The sequence below is a fragment of the Dermacentor albipictus genome, chromosome 9 (genome assembly GCF_038994185.2).
Source record: "Dermacentor albipictus isolate Rhodes 1998 colony chromosome 9, USDA_Dalb.pri_finalv2, whole genome shotgun sequence".
Lineage (NCBI taxonomy): Eukaryota > Metazoa > Arthropoda > Arachnida > Ixodida > Ixodidae > Dermacentor > Dermacentor albipictus.
In genome coordinates, this window is record NC_091829.1 from 132,649,943 (window position 1) to 132,676,068 (window position 26,126).

The following is a 26,126-nucleotide window of genomic DNA, read 5'->3' on the forward strand; positions in this document are numbered from 1 at the left end:
ATATTACAAACTGGTGCACGTTATGGCAAATGTCACTAAATACGGGAAAATGCAATTTAATAACCATCAGCTGAAATAAAACTAACTTTCGTTATCTTAAAAGTTTTGTGCGCAAACAAGCAGGGACGAAGAAGAGCAGCAACACAAGGACGAGCGCTTTCTAACAACTCTGAGTTGTTAGAAAGCGCTCGTCCTTGTGTTGCTGCACTTCTTCGTCCTGGTTTGTTTGCGCACAAAAAGTTTAGGAAGAATCTGTTCCAACTAGGCCGACTTGCATTTATAACTCTCTTTACACTTACTCGCTTAATAGTGCTGTCACTGTCACCCCCTGCTACAAGTATTTCGGTATTCATATTACATCAAACATATTATGGAAGGCCGATATAAAACATGTTACAGCAAAAGCAACTAACACACTTGGTTACCTAAAACGAAACCTACGTGAAACCCCTTCAGCCACTCGTGAAATAGCGTACAGAACCTTTGTTCATCTTCAGCTCGAATTCGCTTCCGCCATCTGGTCGCCACATCAGGAATATTTATTAAATTATCTCGAATTCGTTCAAAACCGTGCCGCACGTTTCATCGCGAAAGATTTCAGTAGGCATTCTAGCGTTACTACTATGAAGAAATTACTATCACTCCCATCTCTTGAATCTAGAAGGATGATAGCTCTGCTTTTCTTACTGCACAAAATCACTCACAGTTAACACGCAACTACAATACCCTTTTCCCGCCGATTTCGCACATCTCGCCGCTTATATAACGCACGCAGTTTCACACGTGTTTGGCCACACAAATGCATTTAACAAATCTGCATTACCTCTGGCAATAGCAGCTTCAACGATCTTCCAAGCCACATTGTTGAAATTAATAATCTGGACTCGCTTAGAGAAACATTAAAAAATTTGATTCCGTAGTTAGGCGCACACGTTTCATTTGTACCATGTGACTCGACTGTCGTCATTCTCGCTCCGTGCAAGCAGTTTATAAATATACATGCGTTTGCAGTTCTTTGCCAGGAGTTCGATGAGCCATGCGCGTTTCTGATCGTCCAGAGTGTTGTTGTTCTTCGTTTGCTTGATGTTAATCGGCGTCTTTCTATTGAATTTTTTCACTTGTGCGATTTGTTGTTAGCTATTTACTCCTGCTTTCGCTGCATGCTGTTTCTCTTATCCCCCTCACGCAATACTCCAGTGGGAGCCTGTGAGGTATGTGTATAAATAAAAAAAAAATGCCACATCCCACATGGTCGCCGAGGGTATGTGCCGGGCGATGAAAACGGCGCTGAAATAACGCGCGGGTAGAGAAACAGAAACGACAACGACGTCGCGTTGACTGCTCTGATAAAGTGCTTTTATACGCCCTATACACCGGCTTTTCCGTCTCCTACTAGGCTGTGACACTATTTTGTCCGTCGATGGATATGGCACAGAATGTCATTGCATTCCAGCTAAATGCCAGCAATGCACATATTTCAGGAGAAATCCTGAGACCTTGTTGACTAAGGTACGCCATTACCAACGTCGCATATTTTTCCAGCCTTGCGTGTACTTGAGGGCGCGTCAAACCAGATTGCCAGACGCAGATGTCATTGGCATAGATGGACAACTTCACCGCATTTCGTAGGCATTCAGTGAGAGCAGTGGGCACGAGATTGAATAGTAGTGGGCTCAACGCATCATCCTGCGGTACTCCAAGGTGTATGTATAGTGTTGGAAATGAGGCCGTCTTTGCTATTCTCAAAGAGAGACCGCATACATAACTGCGTGCCCAACGACAGAGTCGACCACTGAGGCCAACCATTTCCAGAGCCTATAATGCAGCTTCATGAAGAAAATTGTCATATCTTATTTCGATGCCGAGGAACATGGCGACAGAAAGTCGCCTACGCGCCTTCTCACGCTGAACATACCTAACCCAATCAATGACGTTGTCAATGGAGCATCAGTGACGTCGAAAGCCAGCTATGGTGTCTGGGTAGACTTCATAACGTTCAACGTACTATTCAAGTCTGGCGAGGACCATTTGTTCCATCACCTCCGCAATGCAACTAGCCAGCGCGATCGAGCGGTATGGAGTAACCTGTTGAGGAAGGTTGACAGGTTTGAGGAGCGGTACCAGACGACGGATCATCCACTCTTGAGGAATGTTACCGTCCTGCCAGAACTCATTGATGTGCGGCAGTGCATTTCGCGTCACTTCTCCGATGTGGCCAATATACGGTAATATATATATATATATCTGGGCCTGTGATTACGGTTGATTACATAAGTGCAGCGTCGAGCTCTTGAGTGTGACCAGCAGATCCATGCGGGAATTCTGTGCGCTTGGAACGTACTTAAAAGCAAGGGACCTTCTGCCTGTTGACTGTCCTGCAATCATAGCACAGACATGTTCTGCTACATCGGTGGTGGAAGAGCGCTAGGGCCTCTAAAGGGAAACGTTTTTCCGGAACAGAATGTAGTCCTCTCACAGTTCTCGATATTTGAGGCAACGGCTTACGGAGGTCAGGAGGCACAATCTTTTGTCTATAGCTCGGATTCCAGTTTTTATATGCGATGTTGCAATTTTTTGAGTGCGCCACGCTGTCCTTAGATATCAAATGGACTTCGTGCGTCGGTATGTTCTTTCGGCGCAACGACGAATCGCATGATGTCGCTCCAACTCCAGGTCGAATTTCGAATTGCGAATGCTTCGGTGCGCACATGACCGTGCACATAGTTAAAACAGACGTTTGGGTGAGTTGGTAAGACATGTTTGAAACAGAACAGCGCGGTTTTCACGGGGACAAGCAGCGGCCGTGTCGTTTCTCCCTGCTTGTCCCCGTGAAAGCTGTGCTGTTCTGTTTAAGAAGAAAAACGTTCACATAGCAGTCAGCGCCTTTAATAGTTTCTTGCATCCAGAGGAGAGATTCTCCTCACAAGCGTCCTCCGGTAGGTTTTTTACCACAGACCTATCTATTCTTCGCCGTGTGTTAGGCGGATGAGTATTAGACATCCCGTCGATCTTAAAGTAAGTGGATATGTGATCGCTCTCACGTGTGTTAATGTCTAAAAACCACTTAATGCGCGTGGCAAAGCGGCGTGATACAAAGGTCATGTGCGAGCAGCTGCTGTACCCCGTAGAAATTTCGGACTAGCGTGGGCACGGAGGAGCCGCCAAAATGCGCTCGCCGCTCAACGTCTCCTTCTTCTATGTGCAGATTTTCTTCTTTGGCGGATCGTTAGGCTCGGTACCACGAGCTGCTGATTACCAGATATCGTCAGCATGAGTGCTTCCTTCGTCGACATCAGCCGTGTAGTGTGGCTTCTGCTGTCGTCACCGCCATGAGACCAGCCACGCCGCTCTCTTCAACACGTCACACGCAACGTCACAACGGCGCCACTACTTAAAAGACTGGCACGGTCTGGCCGCCTTCAGTGGCACGGAGGAGCAGTCAAAATGCGCTCGCCGATCAATGTCTCCTCCTGGGTGCAGATTAGTGGCAGTTTGTCACTGCATTGCAAGCGTTCAAATAACGTCTGTTTGCTGCTCCTGCCGTGCAGGGCCGGTTAAAAAAAATGGGGGACTTGGGCTAATGCGCATGCAGGCCCTCTTCTCTATATTGACTTCCCCCCTGTCGCCTGCCACGCTATTGGAAATATGCTATGTTTCATTTTAATTCCACCAAATTAATGAGAACGACGTTCCATCAACGGGATTATTATTATTATTATTATTATTATTATTATTATTATTATTATTATTATAAAGAAAACAACAAAAATTGCTTGAAATTGGTGCTGATGTAAACACCAACACATATGTTCACTTTGTGATTGATCTGCATTCGGTTTTCAGCAAAAGCTAGGCTTCAAGGGAACGTTTAGTGCACTCAAGACGAACAAGAACGAAGAAAAGACAACACAGCTCAGATGTCGATCCTTGTGAAACTAGGCTTTGTTTGCATCACTAAGCCTAATTCTGTGGGAAGACGCATGGTTGTATGCAAAACATATTTATTACAATTCAAGCATCAGACTGCAGTAATTGTTATACGCGTTACTCTATAAATATGCAATAGATATATACAATACTCAAGGCAATAGAAACACCATAAAAATGCACTGGAATACAGATGAAGCTTGCCAACTGTAATTACAAAACATTATTTGAAAATATTTTCGTTATAGGTAAGATAAACAAGGACGACACCAAATAAACGCGGTATGATCAAAAACATCAAAAATATAGTTCTTTATAAGCACGCTAAATATCACAAGAACAACAAACAAGAGACGAACAACGAAGATTTGCATATCTTGAATTACACTGTTCAGTATTTCACTGGCAACGTGGAGGCTGGGAGGCAACACAACGAACTTATTGGAACTATTCATGTATAGCGCAAACAGTCCTCTTTTAAAATGGCATCTTTCGCACCTTCGCTTTGGCGAAATAAGATATAGTCTTTTCGAAGGATAGATCGCGGAGGAGGTCGCTCTCAATGGACATGATAGCAAGCGAGTTCACCTTGTCGTCAAGGGGGCTCGAACGCCGGTGATTTGTTATCAGCGCCAACTTAGAAAACGATCGTTCGGTCTCACAGTTTGCCACGTGTATGCTTAAGTACATTCTCAAAGCAACAGAAAGGTTCGGAAACACATCAATAAGCTTTATTTCGTGCAGCAACTTCATTATTCCCAGGGGACTGATGTCCTGGCACACAGAATTGTGCAGAATGTTCGCAAACTGAACGATTGCAGCGGAAACTGCTGGCTCCAAATCATTTTGTAGATTTTCACCAACTTTTCAGCCTGCTGTGCCAGAGAGGCCTCGTTCCCAACTTCTGTCAGCAATTTGAAGAATCCGACCCTTTCGCAGATTTCAATGTAGGCAGCCTTTCGCACTCGCAAAGCAGAGCCTAGACTGTCAAGTAAAACATTGTAAGTCTCTACGATAAGCTTTTTTCTACCTTGTGGCGCACTATCGCTTTTTCCGTCCGGGTGCTTACTCAAAACGATTCGTTTGCCCTCATCCTGATAACATCGACTGTTAATTAGCGTGCGTGCTCTCTCTTCGAAGGTATCAAAGAGAGGTCGCGAAGAATTAACAAAGCCTTCTAGAGAGCTCAGCAGGTCTACAGCAGTTGAAATGTCTAGGCCTGGTTTCTGAAGTGCTGCGCTCGTTTTGTCAAAGCGCTCCAAGATTTCACTCCAGAAAATCTCCATGAATGCAGTCTCTAGTTTTGTCATTTTCTTGAACGGATAGTGCGCTTCGTTCCTAGTGTAACCGTATTCTTCCTCGTTCTTTGATATAGCTTCAAGGCAACACAAAACTGCATTAACATTTTTCAGAATGGCCTTACATGATTGAGAGAGTCTTGACCACCTGGTCTCAGAGAGACTTTTCAAAACAAGCTGCTGGCCAGTTGCGCCCACGCTGTCGAAAAGATACATCCATCGCTTAGGTGAGGCAGCAAAGAGCACATGCAGTCTCTGAATTACAGTGAACAATTTGACTGCCTCAGGGCAACTGTCAATGCTACACGCGCCAACTAAGTTCAGTGAAGGACCAGCACACGGGACATAGACTGCCAATTCGTTCAGGTGTTTGATTTGAGCTTGCAGTCCTTTTTCCTGACATATTACTCGCATTATCATAAGCTTGGCTTCTACAATCATCAATTGAGATACCATTTGTCGAAAAGAGGGACATCACAGTATCAAAAAGATACAAGCATGTATGCGATTCAATTGGAACAAATCCAAGAAAGCTATCGCACACATTCCCATTTAAGTAGTATCGTAAAACAACGGACAGCTGATCAACGTGAGTGAGGTCTGGAGTCGAATCAACAATTAAAGAGAAATATTTTGCGCGTTTCGCTTCGTCAACAAGACGTTCCTTGACAGCCTTTGCCATATGCTCGATAAATTCATCACAAATGGTTTTTGAGAGATAGATGGCTGAACCTTTTCTTTGTTCCCGCAGCGTTTGATGTGCTCCTCTAGAAAGGGATCAAACTTGGCGATGGCCTGAAGCCCTCCCATATAATTGCCATTTCTCGGTAAACCAGAAATCTCCTCACTGCCCCTAAACGCTAGGTTGCGCACAGCTAGAAGCTTAACTACAACGACTACGTGCTTCAACACCTCTGTCCAGTAAGCGGTCTCAGTGACAATATGCTTAACCAGCACCTTGTCAATTGTGCTGCTCGAGTTGGAGCGCGCGAGCCATGCTGCCACGTAGTTCCGGTGCTCGACGCTATTTTCGTGTGCGCAAACCTTTTCTTATGCTCTTTTCCAATCAGAAAAGCCGTGCGTGGTGTAAGCACTGGAGTTGCCTGAAATAGAAAATAGTTTGCACATGAAACAGTAAACGGAACCTTTGGACTCCGAGAAAATTAACCAGTGTCGTTCGCACGCCTCCCCACTTACAGCCTTTCGCACGAAAAGATATGAGGTGACATATAGCGTTTCTCAGTTTTGTATTGCTTTTCGAAAGACGGAAAATCTGCCCGATTTTCAAAACACAATCACCCTTTCTCAAGGCATGCACTCCGAAAGCTGTCAGTAATAATGTCCGGCCACTTAGCAGGGTCAGTTCGCAGAATCTCGCAACGTACCTCTTGCTGCGGGGGTGTCTGTACTTCTCTGTTGTCGCAACGAGAAGCCGTCTAATTCGTCCTCTCGAAGCACACTTGTGGGTGGGAACATGATTACTTGAAGCCAAACTAACAGGAAACAAGTGAGTCCGTTCTTGGAGTGTTGTTTCCTGGCGCTCGTCAGTAGAAGGAGGCTCTTTGGCCAGGTTTGGCACCTGTTGATTAGCAGTAGTAGAAATCGGGCGTTGCGGACCGGACACCTGGAGCTCTGTGGCAGGGGCCCGGCCGAGTAGCACGCCGAGCAAAGTAAAATTTAAAAGAAAAAAAAATGTCTCGGCTCCCACATGGGAGCCTTGTTCACAGGTAAAATAAACAAAGGTGTTCGATCAGCTCCTTTAAGTAGTCTTGAACACGTGACGCAGGCAGCGCGCATACACTGCCGGTAGATTGCCATCGCTCCCGTTCAGAGTGTGTGGCGTAGTCTGAATCATGAGCGACTCAAGATAAAGGCGTCGATTTATTCCATGGCAAGGACACGTGCCTTCCGTCAGTCGATTGCGTGGCCGCTTGAAGCGGCGTGCTCAGCCAAACACTAGATTAGCGTGATCATTGAATGAAACAGCCACATCACGTTAGGAGATCCGAAAATCGCGGAGATTCCATGTCGTTCCGCTGCTTTTCTGCCGATGTGGCCTCGTCAGCAACGCTAGCGTCAGCAATGAGCGAAGGCAGCGCCACCGGCCGTGACCGTGGCTTGGCAGCTGGCACGACGTGGATAGCTTGTCTTCGTAACTGGATGGCCGCTGGTAGGACAAAGTGACCACGTGCGCACGAGGAATGCGTCGCACAGCTAAGCAAAGCAGAACAGCAAGAGAGACAAAAGGGAAGGAAAGACAGGGAGGTTACCCAGTGTAAATATCGGCTGGCGACCCTGTGCTGGAGATAGGGCGAAAGGGAGTGAAAGGAGAAAGAATTCTCTCTTATAAGAGAGAAAGAAAACGAAAAAAATTCACGCAGTAACGCGATGCTACGCGCAACAACAGTCGGAGGTGGTCGCACGATTCACAGGCCCTTAAAAACTTCCGAAAAGCCCTTAAAGTCTTGAGAGCCGAAACCCGTGTGGACCAGTGTCCTAGAACTTTGTCTTCTGTGAAGGGGCAATTGTCCAGTCTTTCGGGCGCGGTCACGAGCACTTTTCTTGGCACATTATAACGTGAATGGTCGCAGAGGAGGTGTGCGATCGCCTTGTCGCAGCCGCAGGTGTAGCAAGCATGGCTGTCGGCCATTCCAATGCGGAAGGAATAGGAGAACAGCAACTTAGCACTTGTAGCCTGTGGCCACAAATCCCCAGCAGTGGCTTAAACTGTCGTGCCCTTCGCGCAGGCAGACCTAGTAGCAAGTATCTGGAGAAGCATTTATGGAGAGTGGCAGAGCCTGGTGGCCGTCAGTGACCATGTAAGGTGATATGCTCTTGTGTGTCGCAGTCTGGCGCGGCGTCCAAGCGTGTGGTGAAGCAGTTTCACTTCACGGCGTGGCCCGACCACGGCGTGCCGGCCCACCCGCTGTCGCTGGTCGAGATGATCGAGCTCGCCAAGGCACACGCACCATCCAGCAAAGCGCCGCTCCTTCTACACTGCAGGTGGGAGACGCCGCGAACACTTTTTATGACAGTACGCAACTGAATTATTATATGTACGGATTCAATAAGAGTACGTCCAAAAAAGACCCATTTGGTGTGATCCTCGATTATTTCTAATGGCATGCTCTTCCATATTGCTTTCCCTAAAAGCGAAAATAAGTTCGCTTGCCTGTATCACAGAAGCAATGTAAAATCGCGCTGCTCGGCTTCCCACGACTTTCGCGAAATTAGCATAGCCGCACTAAAGCGAAAAAATTAATTACTACCGCTTGCCTCCCGCCGGATCGTCTCTCGTCTGTGCTTGCCTCACTGCTTTCATTACCATCTGCACTCCAAGGTTCTCTCTTCAATCCACCCCATCTTCACGCTGAAACCGCAGTTTTATCACCCAGTCATCTGCAAGGAACTTTGTATTTTACCCTGACGCAATAAATCATTGGATCATCATCATCATCATCAGCCTGGTTACGCCCACTGCAGGGAAAAGGCCTCTCCCATATTTCTCCAACAACCCCGGTCATGTACTAATTGTGGCCATGCCGTCCCTGCAAACTTCTTAATCTCATCCGCCCACCTAACTTCTTTTCTACCGTCCCCTGCTACGCTTCCCTTCCCTTGGAATCCAGTCCGTAACCTTTAATGACCATCGGTTGTCTTCCCTTCTCATTACATGTCCTGCCCATGCCCATTTGTTTTTCTTGATTTCGACTAAGATGTCATTAACTCGCGTTTGTTCCCTCACCCAATCGGCTCTTTTCTTATCCCTTAACGTTACACCTATCATTCTTCTTTCCATAGCTCGTTGCGTGGAACATTGGAACAGTCTCGCAGAAAGTTTTATGCCCTCACTGCCAAAGTTTTCGGGAAACGTTAACTAACCATGTCTTGCTAAATCTCCCGGAACATGCTCGTCCGTGACTTCACCCCAAATCTGATCTTTGTTATTTGTTTTGTTTACCATCCGACACAATGTTGCACTTTTTGCAGGTTGTTTCTTTCTATATTTGAAGTTCTCTTTGTTGGTTCTGACATATTCACCTCAAATTAAGCCCCTTGTCTCGCCCCCCCCATCCCGCCGTCTTATGAATACATCCGGATATTGAAGGAGAAAAGAAATGAAGTGAAACGAAATAAAATGTAGAGACAAAAAATAGTCGTTGTTCATGCGTGAGCTTATCAGCAGTTACTATATGTATTGCAATCCCTAGCTACCTGTGCTAGAACTCCTCTAAAGTTACCTATGCCTGTAACTACGCCAGCTCTATCGATCTTTTGCCTTCCTTTCTTCTACCGATACTCTAAGCGTCCCTTGCTTATCTCCACAGATGCTCCCATGAGCTTTGACTTCTGGTGCTTCCGGGAAGTAAATGTTACCTCGGTTCTTGCTAGGCTCGCCATTCTATCCCAACGTTCCGAGTAGTTTTTTGCTGCGGACACGCACTTCGTCCTTGGTAAAAAATCGTTCCCGTCTTTTAGACGCCGACATCGGAAAATTGCGCGTACCTCCAGCCTGCACACCCGAGCTATGCCGAAGCGCAGGAACTGCAAGAGGAATTTGCGTGCCTATATTTATCGTGAACCGGAGAACAATGTTGTAGTCCTAAATAGCAAGCTTCCACTTAAGCTGTGGAAAGGCTGTGTAGGCGTCTAGTGCTCTTCTTGCGATCGCTATGTGCTCCCCTCTTCCCTATTCCACAGCGGCAAGCTGGAGCGGATCAGCTCAGCCTTACCTGTAAATGAAATCGCTGGTGGTTGGTACTAGGGTGAACCAGAATCAGGTCTGCTGCCCTTACTGCATAAGTGTAGCCTGGTGTGGCAGTTCGCAACGCGAGCGTATACTGTAGGCCGCAGGCAAGTTTGCATAGGTTGCTCGTGTCCACACAGTGAACAAAATCTGACGAACCAGTTAAACGTGTAGCGAAAGGTGGCTGTGGGTGGGCGTAAGTGCCGATAATCAGACAGTAAGTTAATAAACCTGCGTTTGACATGGTGCTATATAAACAACATTTTTTTAAATAGCCGTACAGTTGAACGCAGGCATGTAGGTATAATAGCTTCTTTTACATCTTTGAGATCGTTGACGCATGAAAACGTGTTCATAAGCGCAGGCCAAGGAAACGCGCAAAAGCTTCTAACCGACGGGCACAGTTCAGCTGACGCGAGACTCAAGGCCGCGTATTCCAAAAGCGAGCGCGTGTCCAGCCATCTCTGTCGCATGTGTCTCGCTTCGCAGCGCTGGCGTCGGCCGCACGGGCACCATCGTCCTGATGGAGGCGGCGCTCGACATGGTGCGGGCCGAGAAGCGTGTCGACGTTATGGGCCTGCTGTACAAGCTGCGCCAGCAGAGAGTCAACCTCGTCGAGACGGCGGTACGGCTCACACTGCGTACATGCGCGCTGCAGCATAGAGGTTCTCCGCAAGCGCTGTCTTCACTTTCTCGAAGAGCACTTTCCTGCGTCAAGTACATGTTATAGTATTAAGAATGCCAGAGAAAATGATTCCGCCGCTTGTGGCTCCATTGAAAAGGACTAGAGAGTTGGTGAGCGCTCGCGGGGTGGTTTGCTTAAGATGCACAGCATAAACTCAAGAGCACCGACTTTTGGGCTAGTTGATAACTCAAGCGCGCACAAACAAGGCCAAGTTCAGGACCAGACAACACAAGCGCTTACATCCAACTGGCCGTGTGCTTACAGACCTGCATTATTTGAACACTTTCTTTCATGACGTCACAAGACCAAAATGCCCACATCAGTTGACCATGCTCAGAAAATTTGTTTCTTTGGACGACAGAAAAACAGAACGTGCGTTGACACATGATAAGCCTGCCTTCTAATGCAATCTCCTTCAATAATCTACCTAACGTCCGGATTCGTATTTTTGGCTACTGCCCTACAGATGTTGAACAAGGGTTTACACGGCTTCTTGTTCTGTATTGCACTGTCGTGACAATGCACAGAAAGATTCCCCATCGCGGTAATTCTCCACCTTCGTCCTGTGTTCTCGTTCATTCAGACAACTTCCAGTCTGACTTTTCATTACTGGAACCACACGATAAGCGAATTCATTATACCACGCCAGACACACAAGTTACAAAAGGATCACGATGTTTGAGAAGGCACGGTCCTTTCTTTTTTCTGCAAAACATTAGTCTTTGGGAAAGCTACCCTAGCTTCTCAGGGCCCCATAGCAATACTCTGATATTCCTACGATTTTATGTCATTTTAGGTCGCGCGAGGAATTCCGCATGTACCAAATTACTACAATGGGTAATCTATTTGCCTCTAGAAAGCATATTTTATTTTTGTGCCTTTTTTCAACTTCGCCTCAGCGATAGATACTAGACCACTGTCAGGATACCCTGCCGAAAAAAGCAATGTCACATGCCTTTCGAAACTTCTTGCCATAAAATGAAAGCCAGATTTCTTTAGGGTGTTATCTAAGCACTGTCCAGCTATTGCTCTTTAAGCAAATTTCGACTGGGATGAATGATAAGGAAACTAGGGTTTACATTCATCCCGCTGATACCGACGATACTGCACTACCGGCCAGACCCGCGGCGAAGGCGAAGCAGGCGTTAAGCGCTCCCGATACGTGGGCCGACCCCTAACAGAATGCAGTTGCGGAGGTGAAGCAGGCGTTAAGCACTCCCGAAACGTGCGCCGATCCCGACGATAGTGCAATACCAGGCCGACCCTCGGCGGAGGTCACTCAGGCGTTAAGCATCTCCCATACGTGGGTCGATCCCGAAGATTGACCATACTGGCCCGACCCGCGGCGGAGGTGAAGCGGGCGTTAAGCACACCTCATACTTGCGCTGATCCTGAAGATAATGCAAAGACGGTCCGCTCCGCGGCGGAGGTGAAACAGGCGTTAAGCACTGCCCATTCATGGGCCTATCCCGAAGAGAGTGCAACGCCGTGCCGACCCACGGCGGAGTTGAAGCAGGCGTTAAGCACTCCTCCCCACACGTGGGCCGATGCCGAAGATAGGGTAATACCGGCGCAACCCGCGGCGGAGGTTAAGCAGTCGTTGAGCACTCCCCTTAGATGCGCTGATCCCGAAGATAGTGCAATGCCGGGCGGACCCTCGGTGGAGTTGAAGCAGGCGTTAAGCACTTGCCATACGTGGGCCGATCCCGTAGATAGTGGAATACCGGTCCGACCAGCGGCGGAGGTGGAGAGGCGTTACGCACTCCTCATACGTGGGCTAATACCGAAATGGTTGAATACCAGCCCGACCCGCGTCGAAAGTGAAGCAGGTGTGTAGCACTTGCCATACGTGCGCCGATCCCGACAATACTGCAATGCAGGGCCGACTAGCGGCGGAGGTGAAGCAGGCTTTAAGCACTTCGCATAGGTGTGCCGATTCCGATGATGGTGCAATACCGGGACGACCCGCCGGGAAGGTGAAGCAGGCGTTTAGCACTTGCCATACGTGAGCCGATCCCGACGATAGTGCGATGCGACCCGCGGTGGAGGTGAAGCAGGCGGTTAGCACTCTCCGTACGTGCGCTGGCACAGACTATAGTGCAATACCAGCCCGACCCGCCGTGGAGGCGAAGCAGGCCTTAAGCACTCCCCATACGTCCACCGATCGTAAAGATAGTGCAATGACGGTGCGATCCATGGCGGAAGTGAAGCAGGTGTTTAGCACTCTCCAAACGTGCGCCGATCGCGACTATGGTGCAATACCCACCCGACCGGCGGCGGAGGTGACGCAGTCGTTAAGCACTCCCTATACGTGCGACGATTCCGACGATAGTGGAATACTGGCCCGAACCGCGGCGGAGGTGAAGCAGGCGTTTAGCACTCCCCATAACTGCGCCGATCCCAACGATATTGCAATAGTGGCCCGACCCATGGCGGAGGTGATGCAGGCTTTAAGCACTCCATTTACGCGGATTGATCCCGAAGATAATGAGTGGCGGAGCTGAAGCAGGCGTTAAGCTCTCCCCATACGTGTGCCGATCCCGAAGAGAATGCAGTGGCGAAGGTGAAGCAGGCGTTAAGCACTGCCCATTCGTAGCATTGCACTATCCCGAGGGTGTGCAATGCTGGTCCGGCCCACTGCCAAGGTGAAGGAGGCGTTACGCACTCCCCATCTTTGAGCCGATCCCAAAGGTGGTAGATTAGCAGCCCCACCCGCGGCGGAGGTGAAGGAGGCGTTTAGAACTCTCCTTACGTGCGCCCTTCCCGACGATAGTGCAATGCCGGGCCGACCCGCAGCGCAAGTGAAGCAGGCGTTAAGCAATCCCCATGGGAGCGCCGACTCCGACGATAGTGCAATATCGGCCTGACCCACGCCGGAAGTGAAGCAAGCGTTTAGCACTCTCCATACATGCGCCGATCCCGACAATAGTACAATGCTGATCCGATTTGCGGCGGAGGGGAAGCCGGCGTTAAGCAGTCGCGATACGCGGGCCGATCTCTAAGACAATGCAGTGGCGGAGGTGAAGCAGTCGTGAAGCACTCCCCCTAAGTGGGGCGATCCCGAGGATGGTAGAATATACGGGCGACCCGCGGCGGAGGTGAAGCAGGCGTTAAGCATTCCCCATACGTGGGCCTATCCCCAAGCTAATGCAGTGGCGGAGGTGAATCAGGCGTTAAGCACACCCATACGTGCGCTGATCGCGAAGATAGTGCAACGCCGGTCCGACCAGCGCCGGAGGGGAAGCCGGCGTTTAGCACTCTCCATACGTGCGCCGATCCCGACGATAGTGAAATGCCGGGCCGACCTGCGGCGAAGGTGAAACAGGCGTTTAGCACTCCCCATACGTTGGCCGATCCCAAAGATAATGCAGTGGCGGAGGTGAAGCAGTCGTTAAGCACTCCCCATACGTTGGCCAATCCCGAAGCTAATGCAGTGGCGGAGTTGAAGCAGTCGTTAAGCACTCCCTATAGGTGCGCCGATCCTGACGATACTGCAATACCGGCCTGACCCGCGGTGGAGGTGAAGCAGGCGTTAAGCAGATGCCATACGTGCGCTGATCCCGAAGATGGTCCAATGCCATGCTGACCCGCGGCGTAGATGAAGCAGGCTTTAAGCACTCCCCATATGCGGATCGATCCCGAAGTTAATGCAGTGGCGGAGGTGAAGCAGCTGGTAAGCAATCCCCATACTTGGGCCGGTTTCGAAGATAGTGCAATGCCGCTTAGACCCGCGCCGAAGTGAAGCAGGCGTATTCACTCCCCATACGTGGGCCGATTCCGAAGATAATGAGCGGCGGAGGTGAAGCAGCCGTTAAGCACTCCCCATTTGTGGGCCGATCCCGAAGTTTGTGCAATACCGGCCCCACCCGCGGCGGAGGCGATGCAGGCGTTAAGCACTCCCCATACGTGCGCTGATCCCGAGGACAGTGCGATGACCGTTAGATCCGCGGAGGAGGTGAAGCAGGCGTTATGCACTGCCCACTCGTGGGCCTATCGCGAAGTTACTGCAACGCCGTGCCGACCCGTGGCGGAGGTTAAGCAGTGGTTAAGCACTCCCCATAAGTGCGCCGATCGCGATCGTACTACAATACCGGCCCAACCCGCGGCGGAGGTGAAGCAGGCGTTTAGTGCTCTCCAATACCTGCACCGATCCCGAAGATTGCGCAATGCTGGTCCGACCCGTGACGGAGGTAAAAGAAGGCGCTATGCACTACCCATACGAGGGCCGATCCCGACGCGAGCTGGGGGACGAGGCACACACTGTTGCGTTGAGCGGCAGCCCGCAGCAATTAGCAACGCAGTAGCGTTTATCGTGTGTAGGGGAGTGCTGTAGCAGTCGTGGCGACATAATGCGGTGCGAGTGCTTACTGGTCGACACGCCGAGAACGTCGTCCAAATCCCGTCCAAGTCCCGTCGTATCTGCCAGCATGTGTTGTCGCCTGGGAAAGAGCAGCCAGAAGCGACTATACTATAGCGAGCAGAGGGGCGAGGCAGGTACTGTCGCCTTGACCGGCAGCCCACAGCAAGTAGCAACACCCACGCAGTAGCGTTGATCGGGGATAGCGGATTGCTGTGGCAGTCTTGCCGAAATAATGCAGTGCGTGTGCTCACTGGTCGACACACGCAGACGTCGTGCAAGTATCCAATTACAGACCCATTTCTATAGACCATTTTTTCGTAGGCGCCTATGAGCAGCGCCATACTGGCTTGGGTGAAAGCGGTCTTTTGCATGGCAGGTATGCGCTCTCCGGTAGGTTCTGGCGTTTGTTTTCGCAGTCGTACGGTCTGTTCAGTATGACGTGCGTCTTCTACGTGGTAAACGGTTCTGTGAGACGTGCTGAAGTGGTTTAAGGCATCATGGCCGGAATTTCTGCTGTCGTTGACGTGGACGGAACACGCAGCGTGATATGTGCGCACATATTTGAGCCTATAATCAGCCTCGGAGATCAACTGTGTGTTTCTGAATGTTCCAATAACTAATGTGGCCTTATTGCAGTATTATCCTTTATTTCTAAGCTGTGGTTTAGGAGCCATAAAACATACGCGACGATCGTTCTGCTACGATAGGAGCTGTGCTGTTATTGACAAGCGTTCAAACTGTTCGCTGCAGGTTACATTGCGTGACTACTTGGTTGGATGGATGAGGTTTCCACCCATGAATAAAATAGTTTTGGTTCGTAATAGCAGCATACCTTACAGTCTGAATTAAGCTTGTCCAGCAAAGCGACCGTTTACGAACTGCGCGAGCGTCCTAAGCAGAAGTAGATGCTGGATTACAGATATCTCTGTTCTTTATAGCGCATGGTCCAAGCATACGGCATCAGCGGGTATATATTTATAAACGTTGTGCGGCGTTAGTCCGTTTTCTCGCTTTTTAGAGAAAGAGGATGATAACCGATTTTTTTTTCGGTTTTGTTCGTTCATTTCTCTACCACGCACTGACACTTATTACGGAAATCTTGCGCTCAAAAATAGCCATCGCATTCTTTTCATGCGAGCCATATATATTACGTCTGTATGCAGGCCAAAAAGCCAATGCCGAAGCACAGACCTTATATATGTATCGTGCTGGCTCACCAAGCGCAGTGATCGCTGTGTTGAGCAGCGCCATGGACCTCATGCAGCAAGGCTAGCGTAGACATAATTTCAAGCATACTAGACTTGAAATGTGTGAGAACGATGCCAGTGTACCTCACATATTTGATAGCGCCTGCCGCTCAGCTGTCTCGTGGTTGCCTTAGGTTGGCCGTGCACGAGCATGCGCTCCTATGTTTTATATTTTACTCCCTACGCCAATCCATCAGACAGCGAGCTGATTTACAATTTAATGCTGGTGATACAGAGACGCCGGTTTTCTTTGTTGAATTAAAATCGATATAAGCAAAGTAATGAACAACACATACACACATTGCGACTGATAATGCGCGTACACCGCGGCTGATTATGCGCGTCACATTTTTACGCCCCCAAGACATATTTCTGCCTACAGTGGTTACCGATGCACCGAAAGGCTTCCCTGACGACCTTATATGAACGAACATGGCGTAGATTTCACAAAGTACGATCTAAAACATCTCGAAATCGTTCCACAGCATGGGACAGCAATACTTTCAAGCAGCGCCGCGCCGGATCGCCCAAGCCAGAGAGGAGGAAAGGCTCTCCGCGCGCCCTATCCTCCTCGCCCGATGAAACGGTCTATACTTGCAGTATATTCAAAAGTCTTGAAAAAGTAATATTTCGGCGTATTTGAGATTTCCCTGAAAAACATAACCTGTTCACTATCTGTCAATATGAGTTCCGAAAGGGACGGTCCACCTAGCTCGCGTTACTAACAGAAAAGCAACTAATATTGTGAAATTTTGAAAACAAGCTGCTCACACTCGGGTTTCGTATCGACTTTAGTAAAGCGTTTGACTCTATTAGCCGGGAACCTTTGTTAAAGAAGCTAGAATACTACGGTATTCGTGGTATTGCATTGGATTTAGTGAAATCTTATTTATTTCAGCGGAATGAACTTGTTGAAATTAATGACATCTGCTCACAGTTCAAGCAAGTAACAGTTGGTGTTCCCCAAGAGAGCACATTGGGCCCCCTGCTTTGCAATATATAGGTAAATGACCTTGTTCTTGTCGATAGTGAACCTAAATACATCATCTATGCAGACGATACTACGGTGCTTTTTTCATCGAACAACATTGAAAGGCTGCTTTCAACTACAAACTCTGTCATTGAAAAAATACAGAGATGGTCACAGGAAAATGGCTTAAAAATTAACACCGACAAAACAAAAGCAATTTTATTTCAACCAAAAAAAGAAAGGCGTCAACTTAGAGACCGGCATTATAATAGGTTCTTCAAGAATTGAGCTTGTTCAGTCTGCAAAGATGCTAGGTGTCTTTTTTGACAGCCTTATCGACTGATCGCATCGACTTCCTTGGAGGAAAACTTGCGCAAGTCGCTGGGGCGCTCTTCAGTTTAAGACCGCTGCCAGGCAAGGTCAAACTTATTTTGTACAACACTCCATACCTGAGTCACTTGCACTACTGCTGTCTCGTGTGGAGTACGACTTCTGCTACAAACATAAACCGGTTATTCTTGCTTCAAAAAAGGTAATACGTAGCATCTGTAATGCTACAGTAGACGGTCACACTGCACCTCTATTCAAAGAGTTGAAATTACTCACATTGCATTCTCTGGTAGAGTTCATGATGTTACTAGCCTATCCTAACGAAGCAAAACAAAGCCAGTCCTGCATCACGTCGTTAGCGCAATAAATTTGAAACAGAACAGAGTACAGTACACGGTCACCTGAACACTGGTATGTGCCGCACCCTCGCACTAAATGTGCTCTTCAAATGTTGCACCATCGCTCACCACGCCTGTTAAACACGCTTAAATTTATTAACATAGATGTCACTTTTTGCCCTGTATCTCATATACCGTATATGAGCTAGGTATACTTTGTGGCGCAAAATACATTTCTTGAAAACGGGCAAAATAAAGGAACACAGTGACAATGGAAGACAAGGAAGGCAGTGTGAATATATTTTGCGCCACAACGTATACCTAGGAAATCTAAGCACCAACATGCCCAAGAAGTCCTCCTTGATGTATATGAACATTTCAGTGATTTTTCAATACGAATAAATTTGTTGTTTGTGATTGTTTCTGATGTAGACGGTCGTCACATATCTGCGTTTGATATTAGCCTCTGTCAACGGCTTAATCATGTCTTATTTCCTTACAATAATGACTCTGTTAACGATTCCATCACTGCTTTTGTTGTTCTAGTGTACACTGTGGATTGCGTAGTTTTTTATGGTTTTTAATGTTTCTTTTACATTGCATTTTTGTTTGATGGCATAATCCCTAAGCCAGCTTATCATTTGTTTTTGCTTATGTATTGTTTTTTTCGGTCCTGAATCAGTGCCTGTGCCTTCTGCTGCTGCCTTCAGACCGGGTTTAAGGCCCGTCAAGTCGCTGCGAGCAACGTTTTCCCTAAATCCTCCATAAATTGTACGTTTATGGAAAAAAAGGCATATTGTATCGTATATTTTAAGTCCCGCAGCAGCCGCTGTCGTATCTGCGAGCATGTGTTGTCGCCTCGGGGAGAGCAGCCAGAAGCGACTACTATAGCAAGCAGGGCGAGGCAGGTACTGTTGCGTTGAGCGGCAGCCCACAGCATGTAGCAACGCACACGCAGTGGCGTTGATCGGGGTAGCGGATTGCTGTGACAGTCTTCACGAAATAATGCGGTGCGAGCGCTTACTGGTCGACACGCCGAAAATGTCGTCCAAGTCCCGCAACAACCGCCGTCGTATCTGCGAGCATGTGTTGTCGCCTCGGGAAGAGCAACCAGAAGCGACTACTATAGCAAGCAGGGCGAGGCAGGTACTGTTGCGTTGAGCGGCAGCCCACAGCATGTAGCAACGCACACGCAGTAGCGTTGATCGGGGTAGCGGATTGCTGGGCAGTCTTGAGGAAATAATGCGGTGCGTGTGCTTACTGTCGCCTGCTGCTGCTGCCGCTGCCGCTGCTGCTGCTGCTGCTGCTGCTGCTGCTGCTGGTGGTGGTGGTGGCGGTGGTGGTGATGGTGGTGGTGGTGGTGGTGGTGGTAGAGGAGGAGGAGGAGGAGGAGGAGGAGGAGGAGGAGGAGGAAAATGCAGTACTCAGTTTCTGCGGATTCATTGTGGTTTTCTATAGAGCGATTTGTGGGGACTTCGGGAAAACTCCTTGCAGACAGACGACGGCAGCTCTGTAAAAGAAAAAAAAAACGTTTCCTTCAGGAGCAGTACGAGTTTGTGCACGCGGCGCTTCTGGAGCGGCTGTTCGGTGAACCGACGAGGCAGCCCCGAGGCAGTCTGGCCACTTACTTCAGCCGCCTCCAGTTGGAAAAGAGCGGCGGAACGACGGACCTGGAACGGCAGTACGAGGTACGGCGCACGCACGCACGCGCGCGGCTTGTTATGCGAGAACATGCTGGCGCGAGACATGGCACACGGCATTCCAACTTTATAATGGAAGCATAGTTCTCTCATCCGCCTAAAGATAGCCCGCGGATTTTTTCTTCGGCTGCTAATGGAAGCATTTAAACAAGCCGTCTTTCAATGTGCATGTCTTCCTCGGTGAGGTGCCGTCACTTTTCCCTGTATGTCACGTCTGCTTCTAGCCTCATTCGAGGGCTGATCACAAGATTGTGCAGTCTCAAAACGCGACAGAGCTGGTGAAGATGACTGATGGTGATGAACCAGATAATTTGTTATGACAGCCGTGCTGGTTATGACTATTGTGATGATAAGTACTATGATAATGATGATAATAATTGATGACAAAGCTTGCAAGGTGATTCAATTTCTATAGTTGACGTCGATCCAACGCCTTCACCCCAGCCTGGCTCTCGCAAAATATGATACGGTTCATACAGTCCATTGTCAATCCCAAATCGCCCTAGACACAGTCTTTCAGTTACGTTTCCTACACGTTCAAGGCCATCCATCTTTTTTAGTTCAAAATTCACTGCGTCGAAATAGCTTAATATTATGATAGCGCGTATTTCCCGCGAGTAGTTGAATAAATAGACGCGTACAACTTTTACGTTGGTTTAATATTTCGATGATAGAATTCTGCGACCAAATTATCATGATACGATGTTTTTGATCACGCGGCGAACAAAGAATACCGACTCCGCCCTTCTAACTTAACTATTCAGGGGCATTGTAAGGTAAAGTTCTTCCATTCTGACATCAAGTTTACGTACCCGCGACATCAGCGCGGTCGCTGATGCGCCAGGTAGTTGCAATGTCCCAATAAAATGATATCGTTTATACAAGGTTACTCTTGTTCGATTTCAATTGAGTAGAATTTCTTACTGCGACGAAATCTTCTTAGCTATTTTTTGTGCACCGAGAGAGAGAGAGGGATCTTTATTTTAAATTAAATACACGCATTGGAGTACATATTAAGACCGAGGCCCCACAGCACGTGGCTGAAAGTAGACCTGACTGAAGGCGAGAAGTGGTTGCCCTGCTAGCGAAGTGGGTGAGGAGAGGGGTGAAGGCGTATCCGATTGGTCAGCTGGGATCCCTCGCTTGCGGTGGCTTTTCGACGATTACGACTGCGTGCACGGGGCCGTAAGAGATGCCGGCAACACGAATGCTCATTGAAGAGGATTTGGCAGAGCTGCGTCATACACGCCCCGAAAGGGCTCGGCAGCGTCACACAGCCACGGAAATTGTTGTGTATGTGCAATGAAATCAATCGTCGCCGCTCCGAGCAGACAGCGCCATCGGTCGACCTCTATTCTTTTCATAACGGGCAGTCCTCAGCTATAAAAAAGAGTTGAGTTTTGTTTTGCATAATCTTACGGGAAGGAAGAAGCCTGTGGCTACTCACAGATGGCTTTTAATGGCGGAGCAACAAGCGTAGAGCAGTAACTAAAACCTAAACGTTTCTTCGTCTTCAACAAGGCCACCATCAGCATCCTCTTCTTCCCACATTACAGACTGTGACATCACCCCTGTCGAAAAAAGCACTTATTGGCGCGGTTCATCGATCCGAGAAAGGTACGTTTTGAGACGGCTGACGTCAATGATGTCAGAGAAAGGTGGCGGCATGGTGCCATACAATGCAGACTTTTCATATGTGACAGGGGTCACCTGGTGGAGGATGCGGTAAGGACCGTAGTATCACGAGCGGTGTTTCTCCGAAAGACCAACACGCCGAGTTGGAAGCCATACTAGCATAAAAGCAGCTGCTTCGTTGTCCACACCGTGATGGCGCTGGTCGTAACGGCACTTCTGGCTTATCTTTAAGGAAAAAGACGAATGCGGGCAATCCGGCGTGCTTGGGTCGCTGTGTATTCTGTCGGCGAGTCGAGCGTGGTCGAAATGAAGTCTCGAAAGGCAAAGTCGGTTCACGGCCGAAGAAGAGATAATAGGGTGTGTAGCCAGCTGTGGTGTTTCTAAGCGAACGTGACAAATGGTAGAGCAGTGTCCCAGTCGCGATGATCAGATGAAACATACGTTGCTAGCATTTCAGTTAATGTGCGGTTCAGGCGTTCGGTAAAACCATTACTTTGAGGATGGTACGTTGTACTAAGTGGTAGATTGAAATAACGAAAGTATCTGCCTAAACCTTCGCTGTTGGGGGCGATCCTTTCTATCATTCGCTGTTTATCACGCGCCTGAGTCACCTACCCAGTTCCTAAATGACCTTTATGAGCATATGTCAACTTCTTCTCAGGATAAAATACTTCTCGTTGGTGACTTCGATATGATGGATGTTAACTGGGATTATGCTGCTTAAAGTTACGATCAGAATGTCGATTGCTTGATGGATATTACGCTAACTAATAACTTACAAGAAATTGTGACACAGCTGACGCAGTTACAAGGACATAGTGCAACTATGCTTGATTTTATTTTTACTAGTCGCTCTATTGAAAATTTTGTCACCTCTGTAGAACAAGGTATTTCGGATCATGAACTTGTCTACTTTTCATGTTCCATGGAACGTTGCGATACTGCCCTTGATAAAACAGTGATTGTGAAGGACATTTCCCGTACCAGAGATGAAAGTGTTTTGGACAACTTAGATCACAGGCTGAGCGAATTTGATGAATATGACGTTGTGGTGCTCTGGAATAAGTTCAAAGAAATGTGCCATTTGTGTCCCGATAACTTTATTTGAAACAAAGTAAAAAAGGAGTCCAAGCGAACTCCGTGGATTACACGATAAGTACTTCAACTTAAGCGAAAACTAAAAAGGCTAAAGCGACGGCAGGCCCATTGCACTGAAATCCAGAACATTCGAGAGGCCTTGAATCAGGCTGTATTCAAGGCTAAGCAACAGTATTTTCAATATACCTTGCCTAGCTTTATGCGCAGTGCACCAGAAAAAATCTGTAACCATCTAGCTATCACAAAGAGACCCGTTAATTGCATTGTGCACAACGGTGTAACTGTTACTGAGAAGCGATGTATAGCGGAACACGTTAATAATTTTTTTTCACAGCGTATTTTCAAGTGTCTCGAATCATGTACCCTTCAGCCGTACCCCTTGATGTGTTCACCCTGCTGTTATATCGACGACAGGTGTGGTTTCTATGCTGCTAAATTTTAATATAAGATAATCACCAAGACCGGATAACATCCCAAATTCCTTTTTGCGCCACGATGCAGAGATGATTGCGCGTTTTCTAGTGCGCATTTTTAGTGTATCTTTATCTTCCGCCACCCATCCCAAAGATTGGCGATCGGCTCGGGTGTTACCGGTGGTAAAGAAAGGCGAAGCGACATTAATAACGAACTATCGACCGATTTCCCTTACTTCATTTTGCTGCAAACTATTCAAACATATTATAGCTAAGCAGACAAAAGAATTCTTATGTGACAACAGCATCCTCACACCAGTACAGCATGGCTTTAGGAAAGGGTTTTCCACCGTCACTCAGTTGGCTTCAGTTATCCACAGCTTTGCTAGTATTCTTGATAAACCTGGTCAGATTCATGTTATATTCCTGGATTACAGAAAACCATTTGATCTTGTTTGTCACCATAAGCTAATTGAGAAGTTTGAAATCATAAAAGTGCTGCCATAATTAGTTAGCTGGATATCTGCATACTTAACTAAGCGCACACAATTCGTCAGCATAAGCGAATGCCCTTCAGATGAAGTGTCAGTTCTTGCGTTCCTCAGGGCAGTGTGCTTGGCCCCTTGTTATTTTTAATATACAGTAATGATATTGTGGAAGCAATCGCTCACACCATTCAATTACGATTATTTGCTGATGATAGTGTTTTATTTAATGAAATTAAATGCCACGGAGATCAAGTTCTCTTAAATTCTACTCTTCAGAGCATTCATTCTTGGTGCCAGCAATCGAACATGGAGCTAACATTAATAAAACAGTTTCTATAAGAATTACTAAAAAAAAGCACCCTTTACCGTTTACTCATGATGTTGCATCTCAACCTTTATCCGAAGTCGAGGAATATAGGTACCTGGGGGATATCATAACGCATGATCTTTCCTGGAACAAACATATCTCTACTAGGTGTGCTTGAGCGTTAAGAAAACTTGGTCTGCTTAGGCATAAATTAAAAGTGGCACCTCCGGAAACCAATCTGTTGGCTTACTTATTTATTTATTTATTCATAATGTCAACCATCTGGTGAGGGTTCTTACAGGGAGGGTTTAAATACAGGCACATCATATATACAGGTGCATCAAGCGGCAGCGGAATCACAAAAATACATGTTTAACAATTTTTCAAATTCACAAACATCAGTGGCATCTGCCACAAAGATTGGTATCGCGTTCCAGAGTTCAATCGCGGCAGGGAAAAAAGAAAAGCAGAACACATCACAGTGAGCAATGTATGGGCGTAAAACATATTGATGATTAACACGACTGCTTCGTTTTCCTGGCAGCTGCACATACTCATCTTTGTTGATTTTTAAATGTCCATGTAGTATTCCAAAAAACACATTCAGACGATTTTTTTGCCTTCGTACTTCTAGTGTTTCCAGTTTACAAGACTGCAACATAAGTGTAACGGAATCTAAACGGCGGCACTTTGAGCATATGAAGCACGCGGCACGACGTTGAACTTTTTCTAACTTTGTAGTCATTTCTTTCTGATGAGGGCTCCAGATGACTGAGGCATATTCAAGTAAAGGTCTAACAAAAGTTTTATAAGCTATCAGCGTTACATCTCGCGAAGCTTGACCTAGTTTTTGCCTTAAGAAACCTAATCTATTATTCGCCTTCGAGCACACATTTTCTATGTGCGTATGCCATGTCAGCTTATGCGTAACAGTAACACCTAAATATTTAAACTGGTTAGCACGAACTAACAAATTACCATCAATGTAATAGTTAAAAGGCAGAGCGTTTACTTTCTTAGTCATATGTGTGTATGTTGATTTAATGTAGTTTATATGCATACCCCATAATTTACACCACCTGCTGAATTTTTCTAAACAACGACTAATTCTGAGTTGATCCTGAACATTGGTTAGGGTAGAATAAATTAGGTAATCATCTGCAAAAAGTTTCATTTTTACCGGTTCTTCAACAACAGAAGAGTTATCGTTTATATATATAAGAAATAACAATGTGCCCAAGACTGACCCCTGAGGAACACCTGAAAGCACTTGGAGTGGACTCGACAGGCTGCAATCTAAACACACAGTCTGTTTACGATCACTTAAATATTTTTTTATTCATAGCACTAATCTTACATCGACACCTATTTATCTCAGTTTAAAGATCAGCTTATTATGCGGAACCTTATCGAAGGCTTTCGCAAAATCTATTCAAATGACGTCAATCCGGTGCTTCTCATCTAAGGCGGCAGCGAGATCACGAACTACTTCAATTAATTGTGTAACGGTAGATAGTCCAGTACGGAAGCCATGCTGGTATGAGTAAACTATTCACTTCTAGAAATTGTAAAATATGCTATAAGTTTCAAACTGATACATGTGAGTCAAATAGGATGGCAATTACTTACAAATGTGCGATCACCGCCTTTGTGCACTGGTATAACTACAGCCCTGCGCCAGTCTGAGGGTAGAGAATGCGTATGTGGTATGACATCCATTCAGCATAGCGTTTCAGAAATTCAGGACCAATTCTGTCAAATCCACTAAACTTTTTTCCATCTAAACTCAGCAGCAATTGGAACACTCCTTCTTGTTTGATTTCCAGATTTTCCATTGGGTAACGTGTAATATATGGTGAATGCTCGTCTGTATTCATGTTTCTATTATAGGACGGCAATTACTTACAAATGTGCGATCACCGCCTTTGTGCACTGGTATAACTACGGCCCTGCGCCAGTCTGAGGGTAGAGAATGCGTATGTAGTATGACATCCATTCAGCATAGCGTTTCAGAAATTCAGGACAAATTCTTTCAGGTCCACTAGACTTTTTTCCATCTAAACTCAGCAGCAATTGGAACACCACTTCTTGTTTGATTTCTAGATTTTCCATTGGGTAACGTGTAATATATGGTAAATGCTCGTCTGTATTCATGTTTCTATTATTACTAAACACAGATTGAAAACAGTAATTAAAGTGTTCGGCAATGTCCGCAGGCTTTGTTAACTTTATGTTGTCATTTACGATTTCTTCAATTTTATCTTTCCTACTGCTGAGATACCTCCAGAATTTTTGTGGAGAACTTTTTAGGAACCCTGTCAGTGTTTGTTCAAAAAATTCGTTTTTGGATAGTGCCAGAGTATGCCTCAACTCTGCGCGAAGTCTCGGTATTTCGTCCGCACCCTTTTTCTTTTTACGCAGTCGCTTTAGTTTTCTTTTTATGTGAATGATGCCGCGGTTAATCCAAGGTCGGCGTTGTTTAGACTTTTCTTTTTCGAGCTGGCACAAATCGGTCCACACAATGGTTTACTATATCCTTAAATTAATTCCAAAGCTCATCTACAGTTTTTTGTTTTTGCGTGG

The 26,126-nt window shown here is 47.0% G+C and overlaps 1 protein-coding gene across 14 annotated transcripts in view; it reads left to right on the forward strand.

Moving 5' to 3' along the window:
* Nucleotides 1-26,126, forward strand: part of LOC135915563 (receptor-type tyrosine-protein phosphatase kappa-like) — a 682,443-nt gene that overhangs the window by 390,156 nt on the left and 266,161 nt on the right. For 12 of the 14 annotated variants that reach the window (XR_011508500.1, XM_065448678.2, XM_065448676.2 and 9 more), the window contains 3 exons: nucleotides 8,074-8,228; nucleotides 10,462-10,597; nucleotides 19,444-19,590. Coding sequence is in view for 13 of the 14 variants with exons in the window: in XM_065448678.2 (XP_065304750.2) it covers nucleotides 8,074-8,228; nucleotides 10,462-10,597; nucleotides 19,444-19,590 (438 nt within the window). In the remaining variant the exon portion in view is untranslated. The remainder of the gene's footprint in view (nucleotides 1-8,073; nucleotides 8,229-10,461; nucleotides 10,598-19,443; nucleotides 19,591-26,126) is intronic. The other 2 variants (XM_070525416.1, XM_070525418.1) reach the window with 1 other exon arrangement.